This window comes from Rhipicephalus microplus, chromosome 2 (assembly GCF_043290135.1).
Source record: "Rhipicephalus microplus isolate Deutch F79 chromosome 2, USDA_Rmic, whole genome shotgun sequence".
Lineage (NCBI taxonomy): Eukaryota > Metazoa > Arthropoda > Arachnida > Ixodida > Ixodidae > Rhipicephalus > Rhipicephalus microplus.
This window is the reverse complement of record NC_134701.1, coordinates 48052501-48079892: the sequence shown is the minus strand read 5'-3', so window position 1 is coordinate 48079892 and position 27392 is coordinate 48052501. Positions and strand designations below refer to the sequence as shown.

At 48.2% G+C, this 27392-nt stretch overlaps 1 protein-coding gene across 1 annotated transcript in view; it reads right to left on the bottom strand.

The window, feature by feature from the left end:
• LOC119169104 (uncharacterized) overlaps positions 1–27392 on the bottom strand; it is a 563356-nt gene that overhangs the window by 474084 nt on the left and 61880 nt on the right. The window contains exon 2 of the mRNA XM_037420202.2: positions 281–429. Coding sequence (XP_037276099.2) covers positions 281–429 — 149 coding nt within the window. The remainder of the gene's footprint in view (positions 1–280; positions 430–27392) is intronic.

The following is a 27392-nucleotide window of genomic DNA, read 5'->3' as shown; positions in this document are numbered from 1 at the left end:
GCTGACCCCGTATGACGCACTTGGAAGGCTTCATGCGCTCTTAGAGCTCGGGAACCTCGATATCGGCGATGTGCGTCTGTGGAAAATAGGGGCTACAACTGCACCTAAAGACATAAAGTGCCCAATTACTGGCTGTCTTCATTGCTGGCGAATTCTCATAGGCGGTCATTACCACAACAGCCCGTCTGACCGATGTACAAGCCTCCACACCATTTTTTCTGCTTTCTATAACATAGTTTAGGAGTGGATAGGTTCTAAGGCATAAATAATTGTTGCTCACCAGTGCTGTCTTGTAGGAGTTTTCACGAAGGTTCTTCTTTACTAGCGCATAGAAAGAGCACGATGGAATGTCGATGTTCGGATACGGTGAATGCACGACGCCATCTTCAATGGGAGCCTTCGTAACCTCAGAGGACGTGATCTGTGGCACTGCAAGAGAATCGAGAATGTCTTGGTCATGAAGTAACTGTAATTGATGATAGGTCATGAGAAAACCGCATAGCATTGTGCAACACAACTGGTGATAACACCACCTCACTGGGTTTGAATTTCGCGCTATTGGTACGTTCACGTACGAAAGGCAGCAGAGCACAATGAGAGTGATCTGCCGCTTTTCGTGGCTGTGCGGAATCCCATAAGAGCGCAGTTTTTGACTGAAGGAGGGTGCCATGGATGAGAACAGCTTTAGGACCACCATCCTGCTTGGTACAGTTCTCCCCGAATAGCTTGCATACAGTACTAGTCTATTGTGTCTTGCACGCTGATTTAAAGTGGTCGTGAACAACGCTTCAAGCTTTTAAGAAATCACATGCTGCCGATAGCAGACCACTCAGCCAGATGTACCACGCGAGCGCGGCAATAGTAGATTAGTTGGGGAGGCGGGCCAAGTGGCCAATTCCTCACATGCGCTGTTTTCATAAACAGTTATGTCACTCGGCGCCCCCGGCACCCCTTTTTGATGTCGACCTCTTAGTCTGATATAGCGTTCACACACTCAGCCACATTTGCACTCAGGATGCGCGACGAAATTATTAGGCGCCACATAAACGGTGTTACGAAACACATTCAAGTGATATAGTTGTACTCAATGGTCCGTTCGGCCTAAATCCCACTGAATCGTTCAGGATACTTCTCATGGCATGGCCCCCTAGATTGGTTTTGCGAGGCGGTGTTCCTCTGGCCGTCTCATTCGGACGAAGGAGGCGTGATTGAAAGAGGGGGCGTGGCCTCTCCGTTCGCTGCATGGCGGCGTGCGCCTACTACCCTTTCTTTCCTTTGCTGTCTTTGCGGACTGGTTTGCGGTGGTTGATAATGTCACTTTATAGAAACCACAGGCCACTGGTTAGCTGTACACCTTATCTTTCCTGCACCCAAAATGACCTCATATAAGACAAGTAGAAGAATTCCTCTTTTTCTGCGTGCTCCAGCTGCTGTCGTTATGATAGTGACTGAAGCGAACACATTCGTGCGCCAGTTTTTGAGAAAATTGCGGTGCCCTCCGGTGCAGCACATGAGTAGCAAGTATTAAGGAGCGCGAACTCGCCAGATTTATTTATTAAAATGCTTTGTTTACCGCTTTCAGGAGAGAGAAAAAATTCGGGGAACAGCTGAGCTGCATCGTGGATGTTGGCGGAAATACCTTGAGGTACTGAGGCTTTCAATGCACAAGCCTAACTGCTTTACTCGTAGGCAACATTTTTCGGCAATGAAGAAGAAGCTACGGGAGTAGAGGTTCCTGAAAATGTGCTCTTACGCGAAGCAGTTTGGTTTGGCACGCGTCTCGAAACTCTGTGGAAAGTGATAGTTTAGCGCAAGCAGCGTTCGTTTGCATAGAGACACAGACGACGCTTAGCGTTTAAGGTACACGTAGAAGGCGTTTTTTTCCACGCGTGAGAAATTGCAGTGCCACAAGAACACGCACAAAAAACATGCACTAAAAAACACCCGCAAACGAACACACGCACACAGACAGACGAGCGCGCTCCCATAAAAACACATTCGCACACACTCACTCACAAATGAGCGCAGACAGACACACATTCGCACCCACAAAAGAACACACACGTGTGAGCGTGTGCACTCGCCCACACACACATGCGCGCGCACACATTTGTACAAACGCACATACCCACGCACTCACGCTCAAAATAACGCGCACACACGCGCGCACTCGACCAAACACACAAGTGCAACCACGCAGGCAAACGAGCGCGCGCTCTGACATACACAAAGATTCGCACACACTCACGCGCAGAACACACACATGGCGTGCGATCAAACACACGCACATACACATACGCTCTCACGCACGGAAGAACACACACACAATCTCCTCCCCAATCGCTAGTACGAAGCCCTCACTTCTCGGTGGAGACCTACACTTTACCGTAAGAAAGGCCGTAGTGTAAAACACTGTCTTCATTTGAATGAATGTGAACATTCGACAGAAGTCCGTCTAGTTGGGTATGCAACTGGGAGATGACTCAGACTCCAACGAAAAGTTATGAAGAAACCCGACGTTTCGAAAACGACTTGGTTCCTTCTTCAGGGGTGACTGGGGGTAGTGTTAGAAGATGAGAAAAGGCACCTAATTTCTGCAACCACGTCGGGAGCCCGGCGCAGTGCCAAAGTGACTGCAGAGACTACGTAGCAACGGCGTCTTCAAAGCACTCGCGGGGCGGATAATGACCACCCCCTCCGTCTCTCTCTCTCTCGTTTTGCCATGGAGCGCAGTCCATGTGTATACAGTGGGGGAAGGGTTCCGAGTGAGCGGTTCATGTTATGGGCTGTCGTCTGTATGTGCCATGACTGGAGTAATAACCTTCTCTTCCTGTTCGGCTTGCTTTGAAGGATGGCCGTCGCTTGTAAATATATCCGGTGATCCAACGTGTCAGCATGTTCGGCGACTGCGCTGAGCTGTTTGTAGAACTTCCGCACATTGTTGGCGTGTTGCTTCAGTCGTTCCGGTAGGGTTTTTGTCTCGCCGATATACGAAGAGGGGATATACGTTTTTTATGACTGGAGCCGACACGGAATGCCCGGGAAAAAAGTGCTGCTCCTACCGATCTGTTTTTTACGATACGTTGCAGCGGCACTTTATTCCCGGGCGTTCCGTGTCTGCTCCAGCCCTACAAAATAAACGCGAGAACTGCAGTGAGTGAGAAGGAGCCTGCTTATGAACGGTTACCCTAAGCAACTTTTGAGGAGTCAGGAGCGTAGTGCAGCTGAGCCCCACCGTGAAACGACCGATACAAAAAAGAAAGGGCGAAGCACGCAGCAATTCCTTACGCAGTAGTAACGAGCGAGGCGCTCGCAAAAATTGTTAAACGCTATGGTGTTAATATAGCCCACGTGCTTACAGGAAAACTCCGACAACAGTTTGTTCATGCAAAGGATCCTTTGAAGCGCATGGATTTCCCGGGAATTATTTACAGGATATCGTGCGGGGGATGTGACGTGTGGTACATCAGCTCGAGTGGGAATTTCAAATGGCGTTTGAAACACCAAAATGAAATTGCTAAAAACCACACAACTGCGAATGCCTTGGTGGAACACCACAATCAAACTGGCCACAATATTTGCTGGGACGCAGCAGAAATCATCGCAACAAAAATACACTTATCTGAGCATCTTCTTTTAGAATCTTTTTACTTTCAGTCGACTAACCACACGATAAACAGGACAAAAAGGAATCGATTAGAGATATAAAACCGCATGTTGCGCCACCTAATCTATCGAAAACCGCATGCCAATGCTGGCATCTTAAATGTGATCAAGGGACCCGTGTGGGGCCCAAAACCTCAATGCCTGCTTACTTTCATTTTTACCTTGGTGAGTGTGAGTTTATTGCACAATGATGTTTTCTCGCCAGAAGATGTTTCGTCAAGCGCTTGATTATGTCAGTCTTCGAGAAAAGCGTGGATTTGCTGTCATAACCGAGACTCGTAATTTTATCAGCTTAAGAAGGAGACTTGCTTCATTTGAGGGTCAATTAAAGTTTAACTCGCACTGCAAGATGCATGGCTTCACTCAGAAATCCCTGCAGATGCCGGTTTTTGTAAATACTGCCACGTGGAAACAGACTATTGCCTAAGCAAAACACCTGGAGAACGACATCTTCTTAACTCAGCGCCGAATTGAGCACCGCATTCCTGTCAAGTGTTACGGCATTTTTTACGCCAACAGCAAGGCTAGTGCTACGCGTCATAACAGGTTAGCCTTCCAGGATTCGAAGTTCTCCCTTCTCTTGGAGAGGGATTCTCATAGTTCGACTTTGCTGGGTGTTCAAAACCTTTCTTCGCACAAACTCGATATGGTAGCGGAAAGGCGCCTCAGCCGCAGCCCTAATTACAATATCGGACCACGACCAAACATTGGATGGTTGACATGTGCGGATGAACAAGCAGTGCTTCTTGTTGAGCCAAGTCAACAGAACGAAGCTCGCTCAAGGGCTACTGGGATCGTCTCAAAGGCAACGCGAAAAGACGCTAGGACGCTTTTGGCAGCAGAAAATAATGCGTTGAAGCGACTAAACGACAGTGAGAACATAGTCATCCTCCCCGAAGACTAGGGAAATGCCACTGTAATCTTGGACCATGGTGAATACTTTAACAAAGTGAACAGGCTTCCTAAAGATACATTTACATATTCAAAGATGACGAGGGATCCTACAAAGAAAGTGCAATCCCAACTACAAAAATGCTCGTTGAAGTATTCCAGTTTGTTTCGCCTGAAAACAAGAACCTTTACTACAATTTACTTTACCACAACAGTTCAGCCACGGCCCTGGACGGGCTCCTTAAAGCTCACAAGCCCGACGTCCCATGTTGCGACCGGGGTTTTCAGGCACCGGAGATCCAGTATTAAGTTGTCGAAGCAGGAGGAAGAGAGACTTGAAGGGGGTTTATTTACATTATATACAAGGTGAGCTCTCGTACATGACGAGCTCTTTCTTATATAGCGAGCTTTCGATTCTCGTGTTCCTCTACTTGGCGCTCCTTGGAATGAGCCGGGTGGCTCATAATAAAGGGTATGTGCTCCCCAGATCCCTAGATCAGAAAACATGTGCAGATGGTACTGTCCAATCACAGATTACACATAACAGGCGAGGGGGACGAGCATGCACGGCCCACGTGAACGTCCAATATTGAGTCGTGATAACTGCACTCTTAGGTGGCGCCAGCAGGGCTCTTCCTCGTTGTGCGTGTGCTGCTGGTCGAGGTGTCTCAAGCTCATGACAGCATACATCGAAGGGGCTGCCTATCTGTTCGCTCAATTAGCGGGGTGATTTGCGGCGGCTGCCGTGGTCTCTTCCAAGCAAGATGCTGTATTTGCTGTCCTCTCTCGAACGGCTTATGGTGTCGTGCCGACACGACGTCGCACCCTCCGTCTAGGAGAGACAATGCCTGGCGGTCATAGGCAGCCGGCCAGTTGGCTACTTGTTTGAGGATTAAAAGAGCGCCGCTCCCTCGTCAGCTCTGGCGTCGGCACAATAACCAACACAGCCAATCGTTGACTACAAATGCTCCCCACTGTGCGAACTCGCGTTACCTGCACCCTATTCAGCGACCGCTTGCGGGTATAATTGAAGCATGTGATCGAAGAGTCCGTTCAGTTCATTGAGCAGTTATGAGTTGTGCGCCTTGACAACGATGAGGTCAAGATATCCTGCTATGTGAAGTGAATGTTTACCCGTGTTCCCGCTGACTATTTATTTATTTGTTTATTTATTTATTCATGTTACCCTACAGACCCCAGGGGAGCATTGAGTAGGGGGGATTACAGAAAAATCACAACACATAAAGCATAAAAAGAAATATATCAAAGAAAACAAAGGAAATAGTACCATGGAAGGGAGAAGAACAAACACTATAAGCAAATGCAGCAAAATGCAAAATGAAAAAAAAAATAAACCATATTTATACAAAATCAAGAGATCATATATATTTGCAGTAGCTCACGAAATTTGGCCGGATCTCTCAAAGAAACAATTTCATCCGGAAGGCTATTCCAAACTGCGATGGCGCGTGGCAATGCAGATTTATTGAATGACTGTGGGTTGCCGAAGATGTGTCTGAACTCAGATGATTATGAAGTCGACTAGATGTACGTGAAGGAATGTCAAGCGATAGATGACTGGTCCACGAGTTGTAGTAGTACTTATGGAGGAGGCATAGACGGGTGACAGAGCGGCGGGAATCCAAGCGTGACCATTCTCTGTAATGCTGCGAGAAACTTCTCGCAACAGACTTTTGTTTACCCCACCACAAACCTGTCGAAGCTCAGAATGTCTATCACCTTCTGAGGTTTTGTCTTGACAACACATACTTCGTGTTCGACAAGCAATATTTCAAGCAAGTTTTCGGCACAGCAATGGGCGCGTTTGTGTTCATCGCGGGCGCCAACATAGCACTGGAAGATCTGGAATGCGCCGCTCTTTCCTCATTTGCGACGCGACCAAGGTTTGTTTTTTTCTAAGATACTTGTACGATTGCTTTTGTATCATCCGTCGCCAACACACAGCACAGTTTTTCCAGCACATGAACTCTTCAAAGGCGAGCATGTAGTTCGTAGTGGAAGAGTAAATCGATAGACGAAATCTTTTGCTTCATGTCCTTAAAAAGAGAACCTCCAGTGAGTTGAAAACAAACGTGTTCAGAGAGCCAATGCACACGAAAAAGTAACTCAGCTTCAACTCAGCACATCCCTTCGGACAAAAGAGATCCGTTGTAGCGGCACTTCATTGCCGGGCGTTCCGTGTCTGCTCCAGCCTTACAAAAACTTAAGCAAGAACGCAGAGGGAGAGAAGAGACCTGTTAATGAACGGTTGCCCTAACCAACTTATCAAGACTCAGTAGCGTAATGCACAAAGCCCCGCCGTGAAATGGCCATAAAAAAAGATTGAGCGAAGCGCGCAGCGTTTGCTTACGCAGCGGAAACAATCGAGGCGCTTAAACGAATTTTTAGAGACTGTGGTGGTAAAATAGCCCAGCTGCTTACAGCAAAACTCCGACAACAGCTTGTTGATGCAAAAAACCCTTTTCAGTGCACGGATTTCTCGGGAGTTATCTACAAAATACAGTGCGGGTAATGTGACGTGCCGTACATCAGCACCAGAAGGAATTCAAACTTGGTTTGAAACAACACCAAAATAATATCGCCCAGAGCTACACAACTGCGAATGCCTTGGTGAAACGCCACACTCAAACTGGCCACAGTATTGACTGGGATGCAGTACAAATCATCGCAACAAAAAGACATTTATCTGCCCGTCTTCCTTTAGAATCATGTTACATTCATTCGACTAACCGGACGATAAACAGGACAAACGGGAATGTACCAGCGACATACACCCGTACGTTGCGCTACCTGACCTCTAAATAGCCGCATGCTCATGCTGGCAATTTCATTGTGATGAAAGGACCTGTACGGCACCCCAAACGTCAATGCCTGTTTACATAGATTTTCACCTTGGCGAGTGTGTATTTATTGCACAATTTTTGTAATAATAAAAAATAGCAGATCCCACGTACAATGGGAATCGATGATATGCGAAGCACGAAAGAGAAAGGCTGATATGTCGCTTTAAATTCAGCACCGCCTTACTGGGTAGAGGTGCCGTACATGGCTTCGGTGCCATGATTATCACGTTTGGGTGTGTTTACCTTCGTCATCTATTCGCGTCTGGTGTTACCAAGTTTAGTATATGTTGAGCCAGTGAATCGACTGCCAGCATGCTATAGGCGTTGTATGTTGTCATGTTCTTACATGACACGCATGAAAGGACTATATTGTTAGCACCAGCCATATACTTTCGCAATTTATTGACGTCACATAACACCAAGTTTGCCATATGTGGAGCTAGCAAAATGGCCGTGAGCGCATCTTGAAGGGCCCACTAATATCCAATCTATCCGACGCGTGCGCTCGTTGGGCACAGCGACGCTATGCAAGCAAAACGCGAGAACTCTATAGTCTGACATTAGGCGCTACCAGCGTCCGTCAGCGCGGCCCGACGACAACCATGCGAACTGCGACATGCAGCATTTCATGCCAATGCGTTACCCAGACAACACTGCGTCTCCCTGTTTTCGTGATGGAGTTACGCTGGACGTGCTGAAATGCGCATGCAAGTACATTGCAGGACCAGTACCTGGAGTGGCAACGCCTGCCTGAAGCGACGAAATGAACACCGGTGAGCATGCGCACCGTATCATGTCGAAACATATTGGCGATTTGACTGTGGCATGTAGTCAAGTTCTCACATGCCACTAATTTCATGATTATCATGTTTGCATCAGTCACATACCTTAGTCATCCATAGACATCCTGTAATACGAAATTCGCATATGTAAAGGTACCGAAATGACCGTGATTGGATCATGAGTGTGGCATTGTGATAATATGGGCAGAAGAGTGAAGACGACAAAGAAGAGCGCACGGGATCGAGAAGCGCGTGAAAACGTTCGAAGCAGCGAAGCGGGCAAGGGCAGACGGTTCTTGGCTGGACGACAGGTCCGGGGAACTAGGAGACGTCCTCTATGTGCTGTACTGTCCTGGACTTCGGCTGCGTGACTGGCCCAGGGACCAGGCGTTCCGCTGCTGTTACGGCTGCCGTTCCTGACAGCTGGACAACCGGTGAACGAGGCCTCGAATCCAGCTGGGTGACTGGCCCAGGGACCAGGTGAGGTTCCGCTGTTCCGGCTGCCGTCCCGATTCGTTACGAGTTCCGGTTTGCTGGGGGCTGCTGATTCTGCTGCCGTTCCGGGTTTGCCGGCACGACCCAGGTGTGCTACTGGAATAACGCGGTGGCTGAGAGCTGTTGTCCCAGGGCGGAGCTTCCGAGTGACCGCTACCCTCCTGCTGCTACTGCGGCAGAAGGCTGTGAGGTGGCGTGGGCCAACTCACGTTGAAGAGGCCAACGGGACAGACGGCACGTCACCCTGAGCGATCAGCGTCTAAGCCCAAGCAAAAAACGGCGAGAGACTTTTAATTTTCCGTACAACTGAATTTTACAGACATGCTTAGAAATGCTCCACTAATAGTTGCTTTTCCCGTGTAAATATATTTTGTTTGTGTGTGTGTGCACTCGTGGCTCGATTATTTCTTGGCTAGCGGTCCTGGGCCCGAAACTTGACACTACGTCACAATCTGGCAAGTCTATGCCAGAATACCGCTGTTAAAAGCATTGAAGGAAAATATCGTTCCTCGAGGGCATCATCACAGGAATTCACTCGGACATGGCTACTAAGAGATTAGCCGTGGTAGGGTCACAGCTAGCCTTGTCCGGCCCAGAATTGCGTAAGTGGATCGAGAGCGAACAGGCAAGACAAAGGGATAAACGTGCTGCCGAAAGAGAAGCGAGCAAAGCGGATGAAAGAGCTCGACAAATTCTTGAGCTGAAGCTCAAGCTTCAAAGAGGTGCTAGTGGAGCCCAGCACCTAACTCTGAGCCTATGCCTCTGCAGAATCCTGCCTCTTCTGTTCTCAACCCACAAAAACTACTGTCATTGTTTGACGAGCGACGCGATGACCTGTATGCACACTTGCAAAGGTTCGAGCACGTGGCGACAGGGCAGGAATGGCCACAATATAAGTGGGCCCTCGCAGTGAGCATGTGCTTAACTGGCGAAGCACTAACAGTGATCGGTCGCATGACTGCAGCTGATTCTCTGGATTATGACAAAGTGAAAAGGCGTTGCTGCAAAGATTCCGGTTTACCACACAAGGCTATTGTGAGAAATTCCTAAAGGCACGACCGGAGGAAGGAGAAACTGGAAGACAGCTAGCTGCAAGACTTTCAGGATTTTTTGATCACTGGATTGATATGGCCGATGTTCAGAGTACGTTCGACAACTTCCGTGACCACATGATCGCTGAACCATTTCTTCAGTGTTGCCATCTGAAGCTGACCGTATTCCTTAATGAACGCGAATTCAAGTCCCTTTAGGAGCTCGCTGACACTACTGACCGCTATCTTGAAGCGGAGAACCTCTCCAATTTGGGAAGAGTGCCGGATTACGTTAAAGAGTACAACAAGGCTATTTCAGATGCACAAAAAAGACAACCCCCTAGGTGCATGTTGTCGACCGTATCGGCCATCAAGCTCATGAATGTCACCGCCAAGCAAAGGAAGGAACGAAGTGCAACATATGCGGGAAAATTGGTCATGAGAGTGAGAACTGTTGGCACACGAAGGCACAGAAGGTGCAGAGTTCTGCATGCGTTCATGAGGCCACATCCAACCAGCGTAGTCATCCTCCACGTGACAAAGTTGTACGACGCCAAGAAAGTAGACGTGACGGGAAGTTACGGAAATCTGTTTTACTGTTGAAGGGAATGCCAGTGGTCGAAAGACAAGTCTTGGGTCGAAGAGTGAGTTCTCAGAGGTACAGGCAGCAATACAGCAATTATACGAAGAGACTTAGTTCCAGACCATTGCTTGACCGGAACACTAAGCCGAGTGGTGTTTACGGATGGATCCGGTAAAGGGGTTCCGGAGGCAAGAATAAATATCTATACACCATATTTTAGTGGAGAAATAAAACATTATATATGAATAATCCTCTCTATGACGTTATTTTATGCAACCTTCCTGGCGGCAGAGAACCACTCGAGCCAGATTCCAATTGGAGACGCGCTGTGGTCGACGGAAGCGACAACACATCGGCAAACTTCCGTGTAGAAGAGATGTCGCACAACGTTTCCGCCACCATCAAGCCGCAACAAGGCAAGATAACTTCATTATGTGTACCAGCCATAAAGATTGGTGATGTAAGTAAAAAGAAGCTCACCGAACAACAGCAGAACGACAAGACGCTGAAGTCACTGTTCGCTAAAGTGGCCAGAAACTTCAAGTCGCAAAAAGGACACTCTTATTTGCTTTTGAAAAAAGGTGGACTTTTGTACCGCAAGTATTAACTTGCTACAGGAAGGACATTCAACCAGCTCGTCGTGCCAAAGTTTTTCAGAAGATCAATACTGAAAGTACGCAATAAGGTCTTATGGCCGCACATCAAGGCATACGTTGAACAACAGATCGTATATTGACAGATTTTTACTGGCCAGATCTGATGGGGACGTCAAAAGATTTGTGAAATCCTGCGATCTGCGCCAGAAGACAACACCCAGAGGTAAAGTTGGTGTTGCGCCATTGGGCCATATGCCTTTCATACGTACGCCTTTTGAGCGTGTGGCAGTCGATCTCATCGGTCCGTTATCGCCGAAGTCGGAACGGGGAAACCGAAATGTACTCACGCTCACAGACTTTGCCATTCGATATGCAGATGCAATAGCACTCCTTCCAATCGATGCAGTGCACGCGGCATAAGCACTAATTGAGATTCTTTCTCGTGTTGGTCTACCGAAAGGGATTGTCACTGACCAAGGGACAAGCTTTACATCAGAGCTGATGAAACAGGTTAGTCACCTATAAGCTATCAAGTTTCTGCGGACGACACCATACCATGCAATGGCGAATGGACTAGTTGAAAAGTTCAACGGAACCTTGAAGACAATGTTGAAGAGGATGTGCCAGGAGAAACCTCGTTCCTGGGACAGATATCTTGCACCCCTACTCTTCGCCTACAGAGAGGTACCGCAAATGAGTCTGGGCATCTCACCTTTCCAGTTGATTTATGGTTGGCACGCCCGAGATCCACTGACTGTCCTGAAGGAACTATAAACTGACGAAAACATCGATGACGAAATTCGCACCACGTATACGTACGTTGTTGATCTGAGGAATCGTCTTGAAGATACGTGCAAGATTGCCCATGGGGAACTGGACAAGGCGCGAGCAAAACAGAAATCTTACTATGACCAAAACAGCCCACTGCGCAAGTAAAATGTGGCTGATAAAGTGCTAATCTTGCTGCCTATTGACACAAACTAATTGTTATTCTAATGGAAAGGTTCATTCGAATTCATTGAGCCAAAAAATGACGTCGACAATGTATTGAACTTAAGCGGGAAGATGAAGACATTCCAGATAAACACGCTGAAGAAATGTGAGGAACGCGAGTCAATTCCCCCGCAGCAGGTCTCAGTGGTCACTGAGAATAATCAAGATTCTTCTAATCTAGAGGAGTCGTCGTCCGGCGACAATATTTCACTTCGTCCAGTGACAAGAGTACACTCTTATCGTTGAATACCTTAAGAGCTGTGATAACGTTAGCGCCGATTATTTAAGCTGTGTATAAGGGTGCTGGATATCGTGTTGTGTAGTACACAGACGTTTTCTACGTGCCGTGTTGTGACGGGACATTGTGTGCACATCTAACAGGACATTTCCTTTTCGTAAACTCTTCATGTACACTGACTTTCACACCACACCCCTGTGGCATTTGCTCTTTTCTTCTGGCCTTCAGAAAAGTTGTAAACAACTTTCTTAAAACCCGGGGTATTGTGATAATATGGGCAGAAGAGTGAAGATGACAAAGAAGAGGGCCCGGGATCGAGAAGCGCGTGACAGCGTTCGAAGCAGCGAAGCGGGCAAGGACAGACGGTTCTTGGCAGGACGACTACTCCGGGGAACTAGGAAACGTCCTCTAGGTGCTGTACTGTCCTGGACTCTGGCTGGGTGACTGGCCCAGGGACCAGGCGATCCGCTGCTGTTCGGGCTGCCGTTCCTGACAGCTGGACAACTGGTGAACGAGGCCTTGACTTCGGCTGGGTGACTGGCCCAGGGACCAGGCGAGGTTCCGCTGTTCCGGCTGCCATCCCGATTCGTTACGAGTTCCGGTTTGCTGTGGGCCGCTGGTCCATGCAGCCGTTCCGGGTGGCTGGCACAACCCAGGTGTGCTACTGGGACGAACGCGGCGGCTTCGAGCTGTTGCCCTAGGGCGGAGCTTCCGAGCGACCGCTACCCTCCTGCTGCTACTGCGGCAGAAGGCCGTGAGGTGGCGTGGGCCAACTCACGTTGAAGACGCCAACAAAATAGACGGCACGTCACTCTGAGCGATACGCGTCCAAGCCCAAGCAAAAAACGGTGAGAGACTTTTAATTAGTGAGAGATTTTCTATAGAACCGCATGTGACAGAGTTTGTTTAGAAATGCTTCACTAATAGTTGCTTTTCCCGTGTAAATTTATTTTGTTTGTGTGTGTGTGCACTCGTGGCTCGATTGTTTCTTAGCTAGGGGTTCTGGGCCCAAAACTTGACACTCCGTCACAGGCATGTAATCATGTTCTTACATCACACTCATGCCGTGATTATCATGTATGTGTCATTTGCCTATGTCATTGGTTCGCGTCACGTAATACCGAGTTTGGTACACGTGAAGCTATCGAAATGGCTGCGAGCCTAACATGAACGTAGCATGTAATCATCTTGTTACATGACATGCATCTCATGTTTATCGTGTTCGCACCAGTATCATACCTTCGTCAATCATTCACGTGCCGTAATACGAAATTCGGTATAAGTGAAGCTACAGAAGCGGCCGCCCGCGCATCATGAGCGTGCCTTGTACTCATGTTGTTACATCACACGCATCTCACGTTTATCATGTTTGCACGAGCCACACACCTTCGTCATCCATTCCCGTATCGTAATACAAAATTTGGTATATGCGACGCTGTCGAAATGGCCACGAGCGCATCAGGAGCTTGGCATGTAGTCGTGTTGTTAGATGCACGCATGTCATGGTCTTTGTGTTAGGTTCTGTCGCTTTTGTTCGTCTTGCAATCATGTCATACCTAACCAGTTTTGCAACATGTCATGTGGACGAAATCACCGCGCGAGCTGCAGGACAATGAAATGTAATTCATGACATGACATTCATGCCACCATTTTTATTTTATGACTTGTCAAATATGTTCTTCATACAGCCATGTTATGTCATACCTAGTTTGGCATTGTTACGCTTGGAAGTCCCCACCGAACGTCAATACCTCTGCAAAAGAAATCTGTGTCATGGCCAGCGATCAAGCCCGCCTGACGCGATCAACTCAACGACGTCATCAAGCGGCGCTGCTGGTCTGTTACGCAACGCACAGCGAGGTCCCTCACCCCACGAGCCCGATGAAACAATCGGCACCTTCGAGTCTGGCGAGTCTTGCGCAATGCCTGGCAACATCTCTTGTCCTTGGGTGCAACCACGCGCAGCGGCAAGTCCCCGTTGGAGGATTCTGACATCATGCCAAGTGGCACTTCTGGTTGGACGTTGGTGACTTAAAAGATCCACTCAGTACCTATTAAAAAGCCCAGCGTCGCGTCGCCAGAGTTGACCTGTGGCGTCAGAGAGAAGCCGATGTATGCGTGCAAGAGAAAACGTCTCGTTGCTTCGAGCCCTTTCGCTGTCAGAGAAGCCAGTGTCGTTGCCCCGCCGCGGTGGTCAAGTGGCTAAGGTACTCGGCTGCTAACCCGCAGGTCGCGGGATCGAATCCCGGCTGTGGCGGCTGCATTTTCGATGGAGGCGGAAAGGTTGCAGGCCCGTGTGCTCAGATTTGGGCGCACGTTAAAGAACCCAAGGTGGTCGAAATTTCCGGAGCCCTCCACTACGGCGTCTCTCATAATCATATGGTGGTTTTGGGACGTTAAACCCCACATATCAATCAGTCAAGCAGCCGGTGTCCTTGTAAGTGGCGAGTTTCGTAGTGCGCATCGTAACCTCGTCGGTGGTGCGGGTTCGTAACAGTCGATGGCAGCTGCGGGATTGGCCGGCGTCAGCGACATCGATGCGATGAGTGCCTGATGTTTCCCCCTCAGTTCACCAGACTACTCTAGCACAGGTTATAGTGTTAGAAAAAGGCTTTGTGGAGCAACTTTGATCGTTTGAAGCTAAGTCGAAGTGTTTTGAAACCAAAGTTAATGCGGAGGGTGCAAACATGGCAGTGTTGAAAATTGCTTGCGTGTCTTGCTAGTAGACGTATAGTGGGCACGGTAATTAAATTCTTAACAGGGGCAATAACTAGAAGCTAGTGTAAACGATGGAGAACCTTACAGTGAAGGAACTCATCGAAATTTGTAAGGAACATGGCCTTACTTTGAGCCATGCGAAAAGCAAGCAAGCGATCCTTGAGATCATAAACAATGAAGAACTGTTGGCAGTGGAACTTGATGAGGCCCGGGCGGACATCAAAGCACGCCACGAGGAGGCTGAAAGGCGAAAAGTAGAAGTCGCGAACGTGAAGAAGCTTAAAGACGCGAACGTCGTGAGCGTGAGGAGGCCGAGAGACAGGAGCGCCTCGAGTTGAAACGAATAGAATTGGCAATCCTACAGTGTTAAGAGGCGCCGTGTAGCTTCTGCGACAGTTAAGGCCTGCGGTTATAGAATTTTGAACCAACTGCCACCGTTCTTAGTAGGCGAGGACATTGCAAAGTATCTCGTCAAGTTTGAACACGTCTGTGAGCAAAATGCTTCGGAGTGGTCTATTTGGGCACAGAGCCTTTTACCTCTTCTTCCCTGCGAAGCGTCCGACGTGATAATGTGCTTGTCGAGAGAAGAGTTTCAGAACTATGACGAGTTTCAGGAAGGGCTCTTGAGACGTTATAAGTTGCCACCCGAGGCTTTCAGGCAAAGGTTCTGGTATGGTAAAAAGGGCAAAAAGTCACACGTCAACTTCGCGTATCGTCTTAAAGTCAATTTTTTTGAATGGCTCAAAAGCGAAGGTGTTTATGACGATCACGATAAAGTTGTAGAATGCATTGTATTGGAGCAATTCTAGCGCTGCATCGACGAGAATGTAAAGCTGTGGCAGCAGGATAAACTTGGTAAAGTACAGCTAAACAAGGCAGCAGAGTTAGCTGAGGAGCAATATATTCGCCGAAAGTTGCATAGCACAGCAGAGCGCATTGAAAAGGATAAAAGGAAAGAAGGATTTTCAAAGAAACCTGATCAACAGAAACCCGCTCTGCACTGTAATTTCAGGAAAGACCCATCTCTTACGAAGGACGCTGTAGGAGAAGGGCAAACAGAAGCGGAGAAATACAGTGAGGTTCCTAAACAACGCACTTATACCACACGGGCGTTTCAATCACGGAAGCCGCTAATCTGCCACAACTGCAAAAAGCAAGGGCACATCGCGATAAACTGTAAGCAAAAGTTTCCTTTCGCAACAATCCGAGATTCGAAAAAAACAAGCCGTTGTTAGAGACGTATCTCCAAGAAATTTGTGTGAATAGGAAAACGTGTCGAGCACTTTGAGACTCAGCGGCAACCGTGGACATTTTCCATCCTTCGTTTGTGTCTCCGCATGACTTTACAGGAGAATGCGCGTGAATCAGACATGTCGCCGAGGAGCAGAGTGCTTGCTTACCAATCGCTACGGTTGTCATTGAAGGCCCGTTCGGCAAGCTTCACACCGAAGCGGGTGTGTCTGCCATGCTTCCCGATCGTTTTCTTTATCTTTTCTATGTTAACTCAAAAGAGCTTCTCAAATAGCAGCGTAAATCGTTCTTCTCCAACTTAGCGTACATGGCCCTCACGCGATCGCAAGCACGGAAGCTTTCGCAGGAACTTAATCTTGTTCAGAGTGGTCAAACAGCACCTGCAAAGCCTGATGATCTGAGTGACCTTGGGGGCGAGTTGACAAACCTTAGACAGGAAATTCTTCGTGTGAGTCATTTGAGCAGACACCCGAGCGCGCCATCGCCGAAGCAACTGGCATGGTATCTGCGCAGGAGACGACATGGCGCTATTGAGTCCGAGCGAGAGGGGTGCAACGCTCTCGCCTGTAGCGGAAAGGTGGAGTGAGCTATCGAGGGTTGATCGAGAAACGCTCATTTGAGAGCAGCGTGAGGATCTCTAGAATAAAGCTCTAATGGAAAGCGTATAACTTGGTAAAAAAGGAAGAATGTTTCTTTTCTTTTGAGAAAGCTGGGCTCCTGTGTCGGAGCTACACAAATGCGCAAAGTCGCAAGTATGAGCAGCTCTTGGGACCACAAACGTACCGTCGCCAACTATTGGAACTGGCTCATAAAAACGCGTGGGCAGAGCATCCCGGCATGAAAAGACCAAGGCTAGAGATTCCCTTGAGTTTTATTAACCGAAATGCTTGAAGAATATTGAAGACTTTGTACGCTCATGCGAAACGCTTCAGAGAGCGGGGAAATCCAAGGACAAGTGGAAGGCACCCATGAAGTTTGTGCCAATCATCGTAGAAATTTTTCGGCGCCTACAAATCGATATTGTCGGGCCATTGCCAGAAACAAGGCAAGGTTGTCGGTACATCCTGACAGCCCTCTGTGTAGCCACAAAATTTCCGAGGTGATACCACTTAAGGAGCTCAATTTCCCTCAAGTCGTGAATGCACTGATATCGATATTTGCACGCGTCATATTCCCCTCTGAAATCCAATGCGACTATGGTAGCGTCTTCACCAGCTGCCTTACCTCTACCTTTTTAATAATTGTGGAATAAAAGTTGTGGACAGCTCGACCCATCACCCGCGATCTAATCCGGTAGAGCCTATGCATTTCGTTCTGAAACGTATACTCAGAGCTCTTTGCTACGAGCACAAATACGACTGGGAGGCGTGTATTTTTCGCGCTATGTTCGCTTTAAGATCAGCTCCTCATGAGAATAATGGTTTTAGCCCTGCAGAGCTTGTTTATGGCAGGAGTTTGAGAACACCTTTGCGAATGTTGCGCGAGTTTAGCGATAGATTCGTTGAGGACCCTAACGTAGTTGCGTATGTTCTAGACCTCCTTCAGGGGCTTGGAAAAACAAAAGATCTTGTGGAACGCCACATGAAGGCTGCACAAGTGTTGTCAAAGGAATACTACGACAACTCGGCGAAGAAGCGCACCTTTGAAGTAAGTAGTCAGGTAGTGCTGCGACGGCCGTTCGAAAAGAAGAAGCTTTAGGTTCGTTGGGAAGGGCCCGCCGAAGTAATATTGAAGCTTTCTGATACCTATTATGAAGTGAAGTCAGGAAGGCAGCCAAACGAAATTTACCACAGTAACTGGATAACTTGATGAAACCATACGTTCAATGTCAAGCAGTCGTAAATCTGCTTCGGAATGCTTCTGAGGAAGAGGGAGCAGAAATTTTGACCTGTAGTGATGTAATCAAAAGGGGATCAAAGGTAATCTTGAAGCAGTTGAACCTAGAACCTGGAATAAGTGAAGTCCAGAAGAAAAACCTGAAAAAGATTGCTTTTGAGTTTGAAGACGTGTTTTCTGACCGTCCCGGAAACACGACGCTCATTGAACACAATATCGAGCTAACATGAGAGATGCCAATCTGTAGCAAGCCGTATCGGTGTTCCCCTGTACAAAATAAGATCATCAAAGAAGAGATCGATAAAATGCTGGAGTTGGGAGTCATAGTACCGGCGGAGAGTGACTATACATACCCTCTAATATTGCTTCAATTGCCGGGAAAAGATCTGAGGCCAAGCATCTATTATCAGCGTCTTAACGCCATAACTCGATACCAAAAATACCCGATAGCAAACCTAAAAGAGAGCATAGAAACTGTTTCACAGTCTAGCTATATTTCCACGTTATACCTCATGCGAGGGTATTGGCAAGTCTCCCTCACGGAGCACGCTAGCCACTATGCCACATTCGTTTCTCATTTCGGAACGTATCATGCACTTGAGCTAAGCTTTAGATTGAAAAATGCGCCCTTTTGTTTTTCTGGCTTAACGGACGGCGTTCTTATTGGCCTCCCTGAGTTCACTCTGCCGTATCTTGACGGTGTCGCCATCTTCTCACACAACTGGGAAGAACATGTCGAGCTTTTACGCGTCGTGCAGAACAGGATGAAAGAAGCTGGTCTTACCGTGAAACCTACTAAATGTCACCTATAGGGTGCGGCGAGGTGCCGTATCAGGGACACGTTGTGTGGCGTGGTCGACGTAGACCTTCATAAATTAAAGTAGCCGCCGTCATGAACTATCCACGAACAACCACAAAATCTGAGATAAGGGCATTTTTTGACCTAGCTGAATACTATCAGCATTACGTGCAAAACTATTCTGGCATTGCTAGCCCTCTACCTGACTTACTTCAAAAGTCCGAGCCTGTTAAAGTAGTATGCGACTCGGAAAAGAGGAATGCGTTTGGCAGTCTGAAACAGGCTCTAAGCGAAAAGCCCATTCTCATGGCACTGGAATTCTCTAAGAGATTTGTCGTTCTATGCGACGCGAGTGATCGCGGCATGGGAGCTATGTTGTGCCAAGAAGACAGTGCTGGTAACGAAAGGTCAGTTTGGTATTTAGGTTGAAAACTCAGCTGCAGGGAAGAGGCATACATTACCTCTGAAAATGAATGCGCTTACCTCGTGTGGGCTGTTCAAACGCTAGCCTGTTATGTCTCCACTTCGAGGTTTGTGGTCGAAACAGACCACTGTCCTCTAACCTAGTTAAATAAGATGTCGCCTAAAAGTGGCCGGTTACTGAGGCGGAACATGAAACTCCAACAGCCCAACTTTGACGTTCGCTACAAAAAAGGAAAGCTAAACGCTAACGCACACGCACTGACCCGTGCGTTTTAGTCAGTACCTTCCCCACATTTCGGTCTCTCGCTGGCGATTCTGAGCAAAATTTTGTCCTAATCTCGGCTTTAGCTGAGTGCTCTCGTCCAAGTTGGTCTCAAGGAGCCAACTTTATGTTGCATTCTCTTTCGTTACGTTGTTGTACGTGTAAAATTTTGAGTTCTCATTTTTAGGAGTCTTGTGTCTCACATCTGCCTCTTGATGTAGCGGGAACAAAATTCCGATAGATACGTAGCTAGGTGTATGTATACGTATGTACTAGGTATAGTATATGTATTGTCTAATGTCGAACCGTTCTTGATAAATTTCAGAACCATCGACAAGTGCTGAAACCAAAAATCGCCAGAAGAGACGAGCGAAGCTGGCCGACAAGTTGTGCCGACAAGCCAGTGGAGCTGGAATCACTCCTCAAGAATGTGATGGGTTGACGGAACTGAGCCTAGAGCTACATTCTCCCTATGGCCCTGGAGGCAAACGTGGAGGGATCTGGCGAGCGAGAGCGCGCGACATGCGAACGACGTTGAAGCAGCTCGTCTTTTCGGTGCATTGTCTGGCGGTGGAGGTGCTGTTGCGCCGGAGAGTCCACAACGAACGTCAATGCCTCTGCAAAGAAAATCTGTGTCAAAGACAGCGATCGAGCCCGCCTGACGCGATCAACTCAACGACGTCATCAAGTGGCGGCGCCGGTCTGTCACGCAACGGACAGCGTGATACTTCAACCCACGAGCCCGATGAAGCAATCAGTGCCTTCCAATCTGGCGAGTCTTACGCAATGCGTGGCAGCATCTCTCGTCCTTGGGTGAAAGCACGCGCAGCGGCGGGTCCCCGTTGGAAGATTCTGACATCACGGCCAGCGGCGCTTCTGGTTGGACGTTGGTGACTCAAATGATCTACCCGGTGCCTATAAAAAAAAAGCCCAGCGGCGCGTCGCCAGAGCTGCCTATGGCGTCAGAAAGAAGCCTACGTATGCTTGCGAGAGAAGGCACCTCTTCGCTTCGAGCCGGTTCGCTGTCGGCGCAGCCGGTGTCCTTGTAAGCGGCGAGTTTCGTGGCGCCCATCATAACCTCATCGGCGGTGCGGCTTCGTAGCAGTATCGGTACTGTTATTGAAATGACCAGGAGAGCTAAAAGTCGCAAACGGCTAGATAGATAGATAGATGGATAGATAGATAGATAGATAGATAGATAGATAGATAGATGCAAAGTCACAGACATTCGCTAAGAAATGTGGCGCATTTATTGAGCACTAAGGGAAAATAGAGAAAGAGGAGGTCAGACGGAAGGTCGAATTTGGTGAGAAGGTCGAGCCAGTTCAGTCTATGCAGGCGCGTGTGCCGTAAACTTGCTTTCTTTCTCAAGTATTTTCTTCTTCATTAGGAGTCTTTTGCATTTTAAATGCGGAGCATTTTTAGTGAACTTCGACGACTTTGAGCGTATCTATATACTTATCTATGTAGCCGCCTACGTTTGGGCGCTCTTATGGTCATCTCCTTTTGTGACGTGAACCAAAATTACCATGGGAGGGTAAGATCGTTTGACGAATGTAATGCGCTTGTCAAGACATAAACATTATCACAATCCCGTCGCGTGCGTCATCAAACACTTCCCGTCAGACAGTGGCACATACCCAGGGGCGGGTATGTGCCACTGGTATGCAGGTATGTGCCACAGGTAATTCACACATAGAATCTACCCAGGAACGAATTAACACACATGAACAATTTTACCGCATGAGCGTCAAGAAATACCCGACATCGGTAGCGTTGAGGCAACCAACGCAAAGAATAAAAGTCAGGGTCCGAGCTGGAAGCATTCTGCGTGGCAATGAAGCATTTTACAACAGACCTACGCCAGGTCTCGGAATTACTTTTCGCATAGATGCCAATCTTCGTGATACGTCAATAGTGGTTGCATTGATGCCTACTAAAAGTCGTAAACATTTTATAAGCACTCCTTCGATACAGCCGTCACGTCGGGTTAACGTCATTTGTGGTTAGTTGCCATATGCGCTGAAGTTGATTTATGTAGCAGTGTTCAGGGCCACCATCCTCGTGAGCATGAGTCTTTCTTATCAGCTTCTGGTGTTTCTAATACGCATGTTCCAGTCGGCACCGTTGCGCAAGTGCAACCAACTGCTTATGTAACCATCTGCAACTCTTTAACTTATGTCTGTGCGTGCAACACTTGCACCTACATTTAGCGTAATTTCTTGACGTGTCGCTTAATAAAAAAACTGCAACACGGTCACCTTCACTCCGCATGCTTCGCATAACGTTGGTTCCCAAGTGCGCGGGATCTGCCGAATTTTTCATTGCAGCATCAGTCATTCAGAATGGAATAGATTCTAGTGCACCATCCTTGTGTGCAGTTCAATCTGCTGTGTCGGAATGCTCGTTGCCCAATATACCACGGTTTCTTGGAAGCCACTGAAACGTGATTTCATGTCTAACAATAAACAACATACCTAACAAACAACGACGACAAGAAAAGTATAAGGAATGTTATTTAATGTAATTCCAGTGTAACCAGGAAGAAAGAAAGGTGGATGAAGACAGAATTTGCGACCGGCTGGAACAGAACCAGTGACCTTTGAATAAAGCGTCCAATTATCTACCTTGTGAGCTGCCAGGGCGGTAATCACCCATCTGCACACGTTTTAAGGTGTGTGTCACGTGCTACAAAAGGTCTTCCACTCGGAAGAACCGAGCTGGCGGAGAGACGCATCGAAAACTGGCAAGATGGCTGCTTCAATAATCAAAACCAGAGCGCGCACTGCCCCAGAACATCGTATTCCATTCTAGCGGGCAGCCATGGCTTGCACTCGCCGTACCTAGCGGCCAAGCGGCATTATTCCCCCTATGAAAATAAATGGGCGTCACTCTGCTGCTCGGAAAGTACAAAGGCAAAGTCGGGGCGAACCAACAGAAAATACACGCATACAAAATAATGGCCCCGTATCTGCTGGTAATCTGTAAATGTCGTCTAAAGACCATAGTCTTGCGTGTGGAGAGAGCGAATAATTTATTTGATGTTCTGCGCAAGAAAATTGGAGAATGGTATTTTGAAGACTCTGCGTTTGAGTGCCTCGAGCGTGCAGTGGAGGCGAACTAGTGCATCAAGTCACGTCACACGTGAGACGTAAGTGCCACGTGGCAGTGTTCTTGGAAAACGAAGCACGTGGCTGTGAGATGGGTGTGCGCGCCCGTCTCAGAGATGATAAGGTGTACAACGCAAGGCGACGGGTAGGTGCCTGCACCATCGCGTCTCAGCAAAGCGTTGCAAACACTCACATTTTGGTGCATGCGTTGCATGGTCAGCGCAGCATGATAAGCGCTACGGTGCTTAATATTACTTATGTGTGCCTTTTCTAGTAAAAAATGCACATGCAGAACACATACGTGTCGTTATGGTGCCCATGACTTGCGCAATAATTGCTGAATAATTGACAATTGCACAAGTGTGAAGGCTAAACCTTGAGCAACATTGATGGTCGCTGTTGATGGGGTTGACCGTTCCAAGTATCCGGTGCCGTTAAAATTAGACAAACAGACACATATGTACAGACAGACAGACAGACAGACAGACAGACAGACAGACAGACAGACCTACATTTTTGAGTCGAAGGTCCCCAAGAAATACTATAGTCTTTAAAAACAGCAATAAGGTTTATGCGTAGACGCACTACCACATGAACTACGGCTTTTATCGCATACGTGCACAATCTCCGAGGAGGGCCTTCCACGCCGTGGCGAAAAGGCGCCGTCAGGGACTACCTTGTATTTCACATCACTCACGCGTCGGAACATTTTGTACGGTTCGAAGTAGCCACTGGGCAGTTTATATGACATTCCCTGGCGTCAGGCTGGAGTCCACATCCAAACTTGATCTCCTGGATTGTATCCAATTCGTCGATGGCGAGCGTTGTAGCGGTATGCGTCTGTACTCTGCTGGTGCGTAATGTGTAGGCGTGCTAACTGGCATGCTTCTTCGGCGTACTGGGTGAGCTGCACAGCGTCAGGAGTGATCAAAGCGTCGCAATTGTGTGGAAGCATCGCATCCAGCACGGTCTGGACCTCACGTCCATAGACAAGACGGAAAGCCGTCAGTCACGTGGTTTACTAAATGGCAGTATTGTACGCAAAGGTGACGTACTGTAGCACCTTGTCCCAGGTCTTATCCTGGACATCTACGTACATAGATAACATGTCAGTGGTGGTCTTAATGAGTCGCTCTGTCAAGCCGTTGCTCTGTGAATGATATGCCGTGGTCTTGCGATGGCTCGTGTAGCTGAGCTTGAATGCGTCATGAATGAGCTGGGCCGTGAATGCTTTTCCTCTGTCTGTGAATATGCATGACGGGGCACCATGTCGAAGAACGATCTGGTCCATAAAGAATTGGGCGATGTCGGAAGCTGTAGCGCGTTGTAGTGCCTTTGTTTTGGCGTACATCGTCAAATAGTCGGCGGCTACTGCGATCCACTTGTCGCCGGCAGATGATAGCGGAAAGAGCCCCAGTACATCCATTCGTATTTGATCGAAAGGTGTTCTAGGTGATTCTATAGGTTGAAGAAGCCCCGCGGGCTTCAGCGGCGAGGATTTGCGGCGTTGACACTCCTGGCCGCTTTTCACGTATTGCCTAATGAATGCTGAAAGCCTAGGCAAGTAGCACGCTTCTCTAACTCAAGCGAGAGTTCGAGAGGAACCTAAGCGACCAGATGTGGGCTCATCGATGCTGGCGAGAAGAATGTCGTAACCCATGTCAGTTGGCACAACTAGAAGATTGGTCCTCTCATTGCCATTGGAGTTTTTCTAATACAGGACGCCATGTCACAAACAGAACGTCGAACGACCTCGAGAAATAAATCGAGGTACGGAAGAGTTGCGTCCTTCAATGTTTTCGATAACTGCGCGAATTTCGTCGTCCGCACACTGTCGTGTAATACAATCCGGTATAGTAACGGCCCAAAGAAAACGACCGTCATCCTCGGTGTCGTGGCCACAAACTTAGACAGGTGCACGGGACAATGAATCAGCATCTTCGTGCTTGCAAACTGATCAGTATCTTCGTGCTTGTAAGCGATCGTGAATTTGTATTCCTGCAAACGAAGATTCCTTTGCGCCAGTCATCGACACGGGTCCAGAAGGTTGGCTAATCAGCACAACGAATGATGGTCGGTCACTACCTTCAAGTGGCGTCCGTAAAGGTAAGGCCTAAATTTCATCGTGATCCATATAACAGCGAGGCACTATTTCTCTGACGTGGAGTAGTTGACTTCGGTGCTGGAAAGAGTGCGGCTAATGTACGCTATCATTCGCTCTGTGCCCTCTTGTTGTTGGACGAGGACAGCACTAAGACCCACGTTGCTGACGTCAGTATAAATTTCAGTATCAGCTTCTTGGTCAAAGTGAGGGAGGACTGGTGGTGTCTGCAAATTCTCCCATAGTTCAGAGAAAGCTGCGTCTCGTTCTTCCTCCCGCACTAATAGAACATCCTCACGAGTGAGTCGAGTCGAATGAGTCAAGCAATCCTAGAAAACTTGGCTATATAGCGGCGATAGCACGCACACAACCCTAGAAAGCGGCATACTGCCTTTTTATCACGTCAAACAGGGAACGAGGCCACGGCAGTACTTTTCTCAGGGTCTGGACGAATACCCTCAGCCCTGACAACATGGCCGAAAAACTTAGTTTCTTGCAACAGAAGTGGCATTTTTCTGGCTTCAGTGTCAGGTTAGGAAAGTGGAGCGCTGCCAGCACATTCTGCAGACGCTTCAGGTGCTCCTCGAAGGTTTCAGAAAACACAACATCATCCAGATAAACTAGGCACGTGTGCTACTTTAGACTGGTAAGAAAAGTGTCCATCATTCTCTGGAATGTCGCAGCTGCAGAACAGTGGCCGAAGCGAAGCAATTGGAATTCATATAGGCCATGCGGCGTCACGAAGGTGGTTTTTTCACGATCTCGTTCATCAACTTCGATCTGCCAGTAGCCACTTTTTAAGTCTATAAATGAAAAATACTTGGCCCGCCGCAGTCTGTCGAAGGAATCATCGATGCGGGCAGCGGATAGAAGTCTTTTTTTGGTCACGCTGTAATTTCCTTTATATCATGCAGAAGCGTAGTGGTCTACCTTTTTTCTTTACAAGCACGACCGTAGATGACCAGGTACTATTAGAAATCTGGATAACGTCCACTTGCAACATCTCTTCGACTTGAGCATTTATCACGTCACGTTCCTTTGCCGAAAGACGGTAAGGGTGTTGTTTTATGGGTAAGGCGTCGATATGCGTAATTATTTGGTGTTTGGTGATTGGTGTCTAACAAATCTTCGAGGTAGACGTGAAGCACTCTTTAAATCGATATAGCAGTTCACGTAGCTCGGACTGTTCTTGTTCCGGGAGGGTCGAGTTGACATCAACATTTGCAAGTAGTGAAGTCATGTCGCTTGGTGTCGGTTGAAACCCGTCGTTGGCTGATCTAAATGCGAAGCATTCAGAAACGTCTGCGAAAGAGTAGGCGAAAGCGATGGCGGTGTCACAAAACAGGTGCCGGTACTCGTTACTCAAATTAGTCACAAGTAAGGCACAATGTCCGTCGTAAAGCGTAATGAGGCTGCGTGCACCGTAGACACCTAGCGTGAACATAAGCGCCAAGTTGCCTTCGGCGACAACCTCGCCATTCCGTAACTTCTCGGACACCTCATAAACTAGGACGCTTGAACGCGGAGGCAGCGTGATGTTGTCGGCATAAACGTGAAACGTGCTGCCATGGATGTCGTCATATTTGTCGGAGGATTCAGCTGTCGAAAACGTCACGGCACGCTCTCGAATATCGATAAAGCGCCGTGCTCCCGCAAAATGTCGACTCCCAGGATTAGGTTTTGGGAACAGTCACGAAATACGAGGTCGCTGGCGAGAAACGTACGTCCCTGAATGCTCACTCTAATAGTGCACACGCCGATGGGTGTGACTACGTGCCCGCCGGCAGTACAAATTTGTGCTTCGTACCAAGGCGTAACGACTTTCTTTATGTGCACTGCAAGTTTTCCACTCATGATCGAATAGTCCGCACCTGTGTCCAATAATGCACTAACGTCGTCGTGACTGTCGACTATATTCAAAGAAAATCTGCTTCTGTCTTTCGTCGCTGTCGTCGAAAAATCGCTCCGGGTCCGTGCTTGCGTCGGTGGGAGTCCTTACTTGCGTTGAGTGTCAGCGGCCTCGTTCCCGAAGGTCGCTGTCGTTAGTTTTTCCGCCTAGGGCTTACCGAACACGCCAACGCCGCCCCTGGGAGGCTACGAAAATTTGGAGAAGATCGCTTCAGGGATGAAAACCACGACTGCCGCCGCAGTGGCATACGCTGTTGCAAAAGGTAATCTTCGATAGCTTCCGGTCTTTCGCCTAATCTCGGTTGTGGCGAGCCGACGACAAACCTCTATAGCCCAAAGCGACGATAGGTACATTCCATGTACACATGTCCAGCTTCACCCCAGTGATAACACTGGGGTCGTCTGTCCGGTGTGCGCCATACGTCAGATTTTCCGGGAAGCGGCTGTTCATTTTCCAAATGCTAATTTGGTTGCAGCGAAGGAAGTGCATCCTGGGGCATAGGATTATCGAAACGAGGGAAAGCAGGAATATATTGACTGACAGCTTCTGCGTATGATACACGATACGGCTCCGTCGGGACACGTGAGACATAATTGGAAGGTGGCACATGGAGAGCCTGTCGTACTTTCTTTCTGACGAGGCTGCAAGTACGCGCACGCTGAAATAGATTCAAAGCTCCTACTACTGGCCACGTCTCGCAACGACTGTGAAGCACTACGTTCGCACATGTCATGACTGTCAGCGACGTAAGATTCCACCTTATACGACCAGCGGCACTACTACAACCAAGAGGCCCACCGAAGGCACTTTTTCATCAGTTGGCATGAACTTGCAGGGGTCCTCT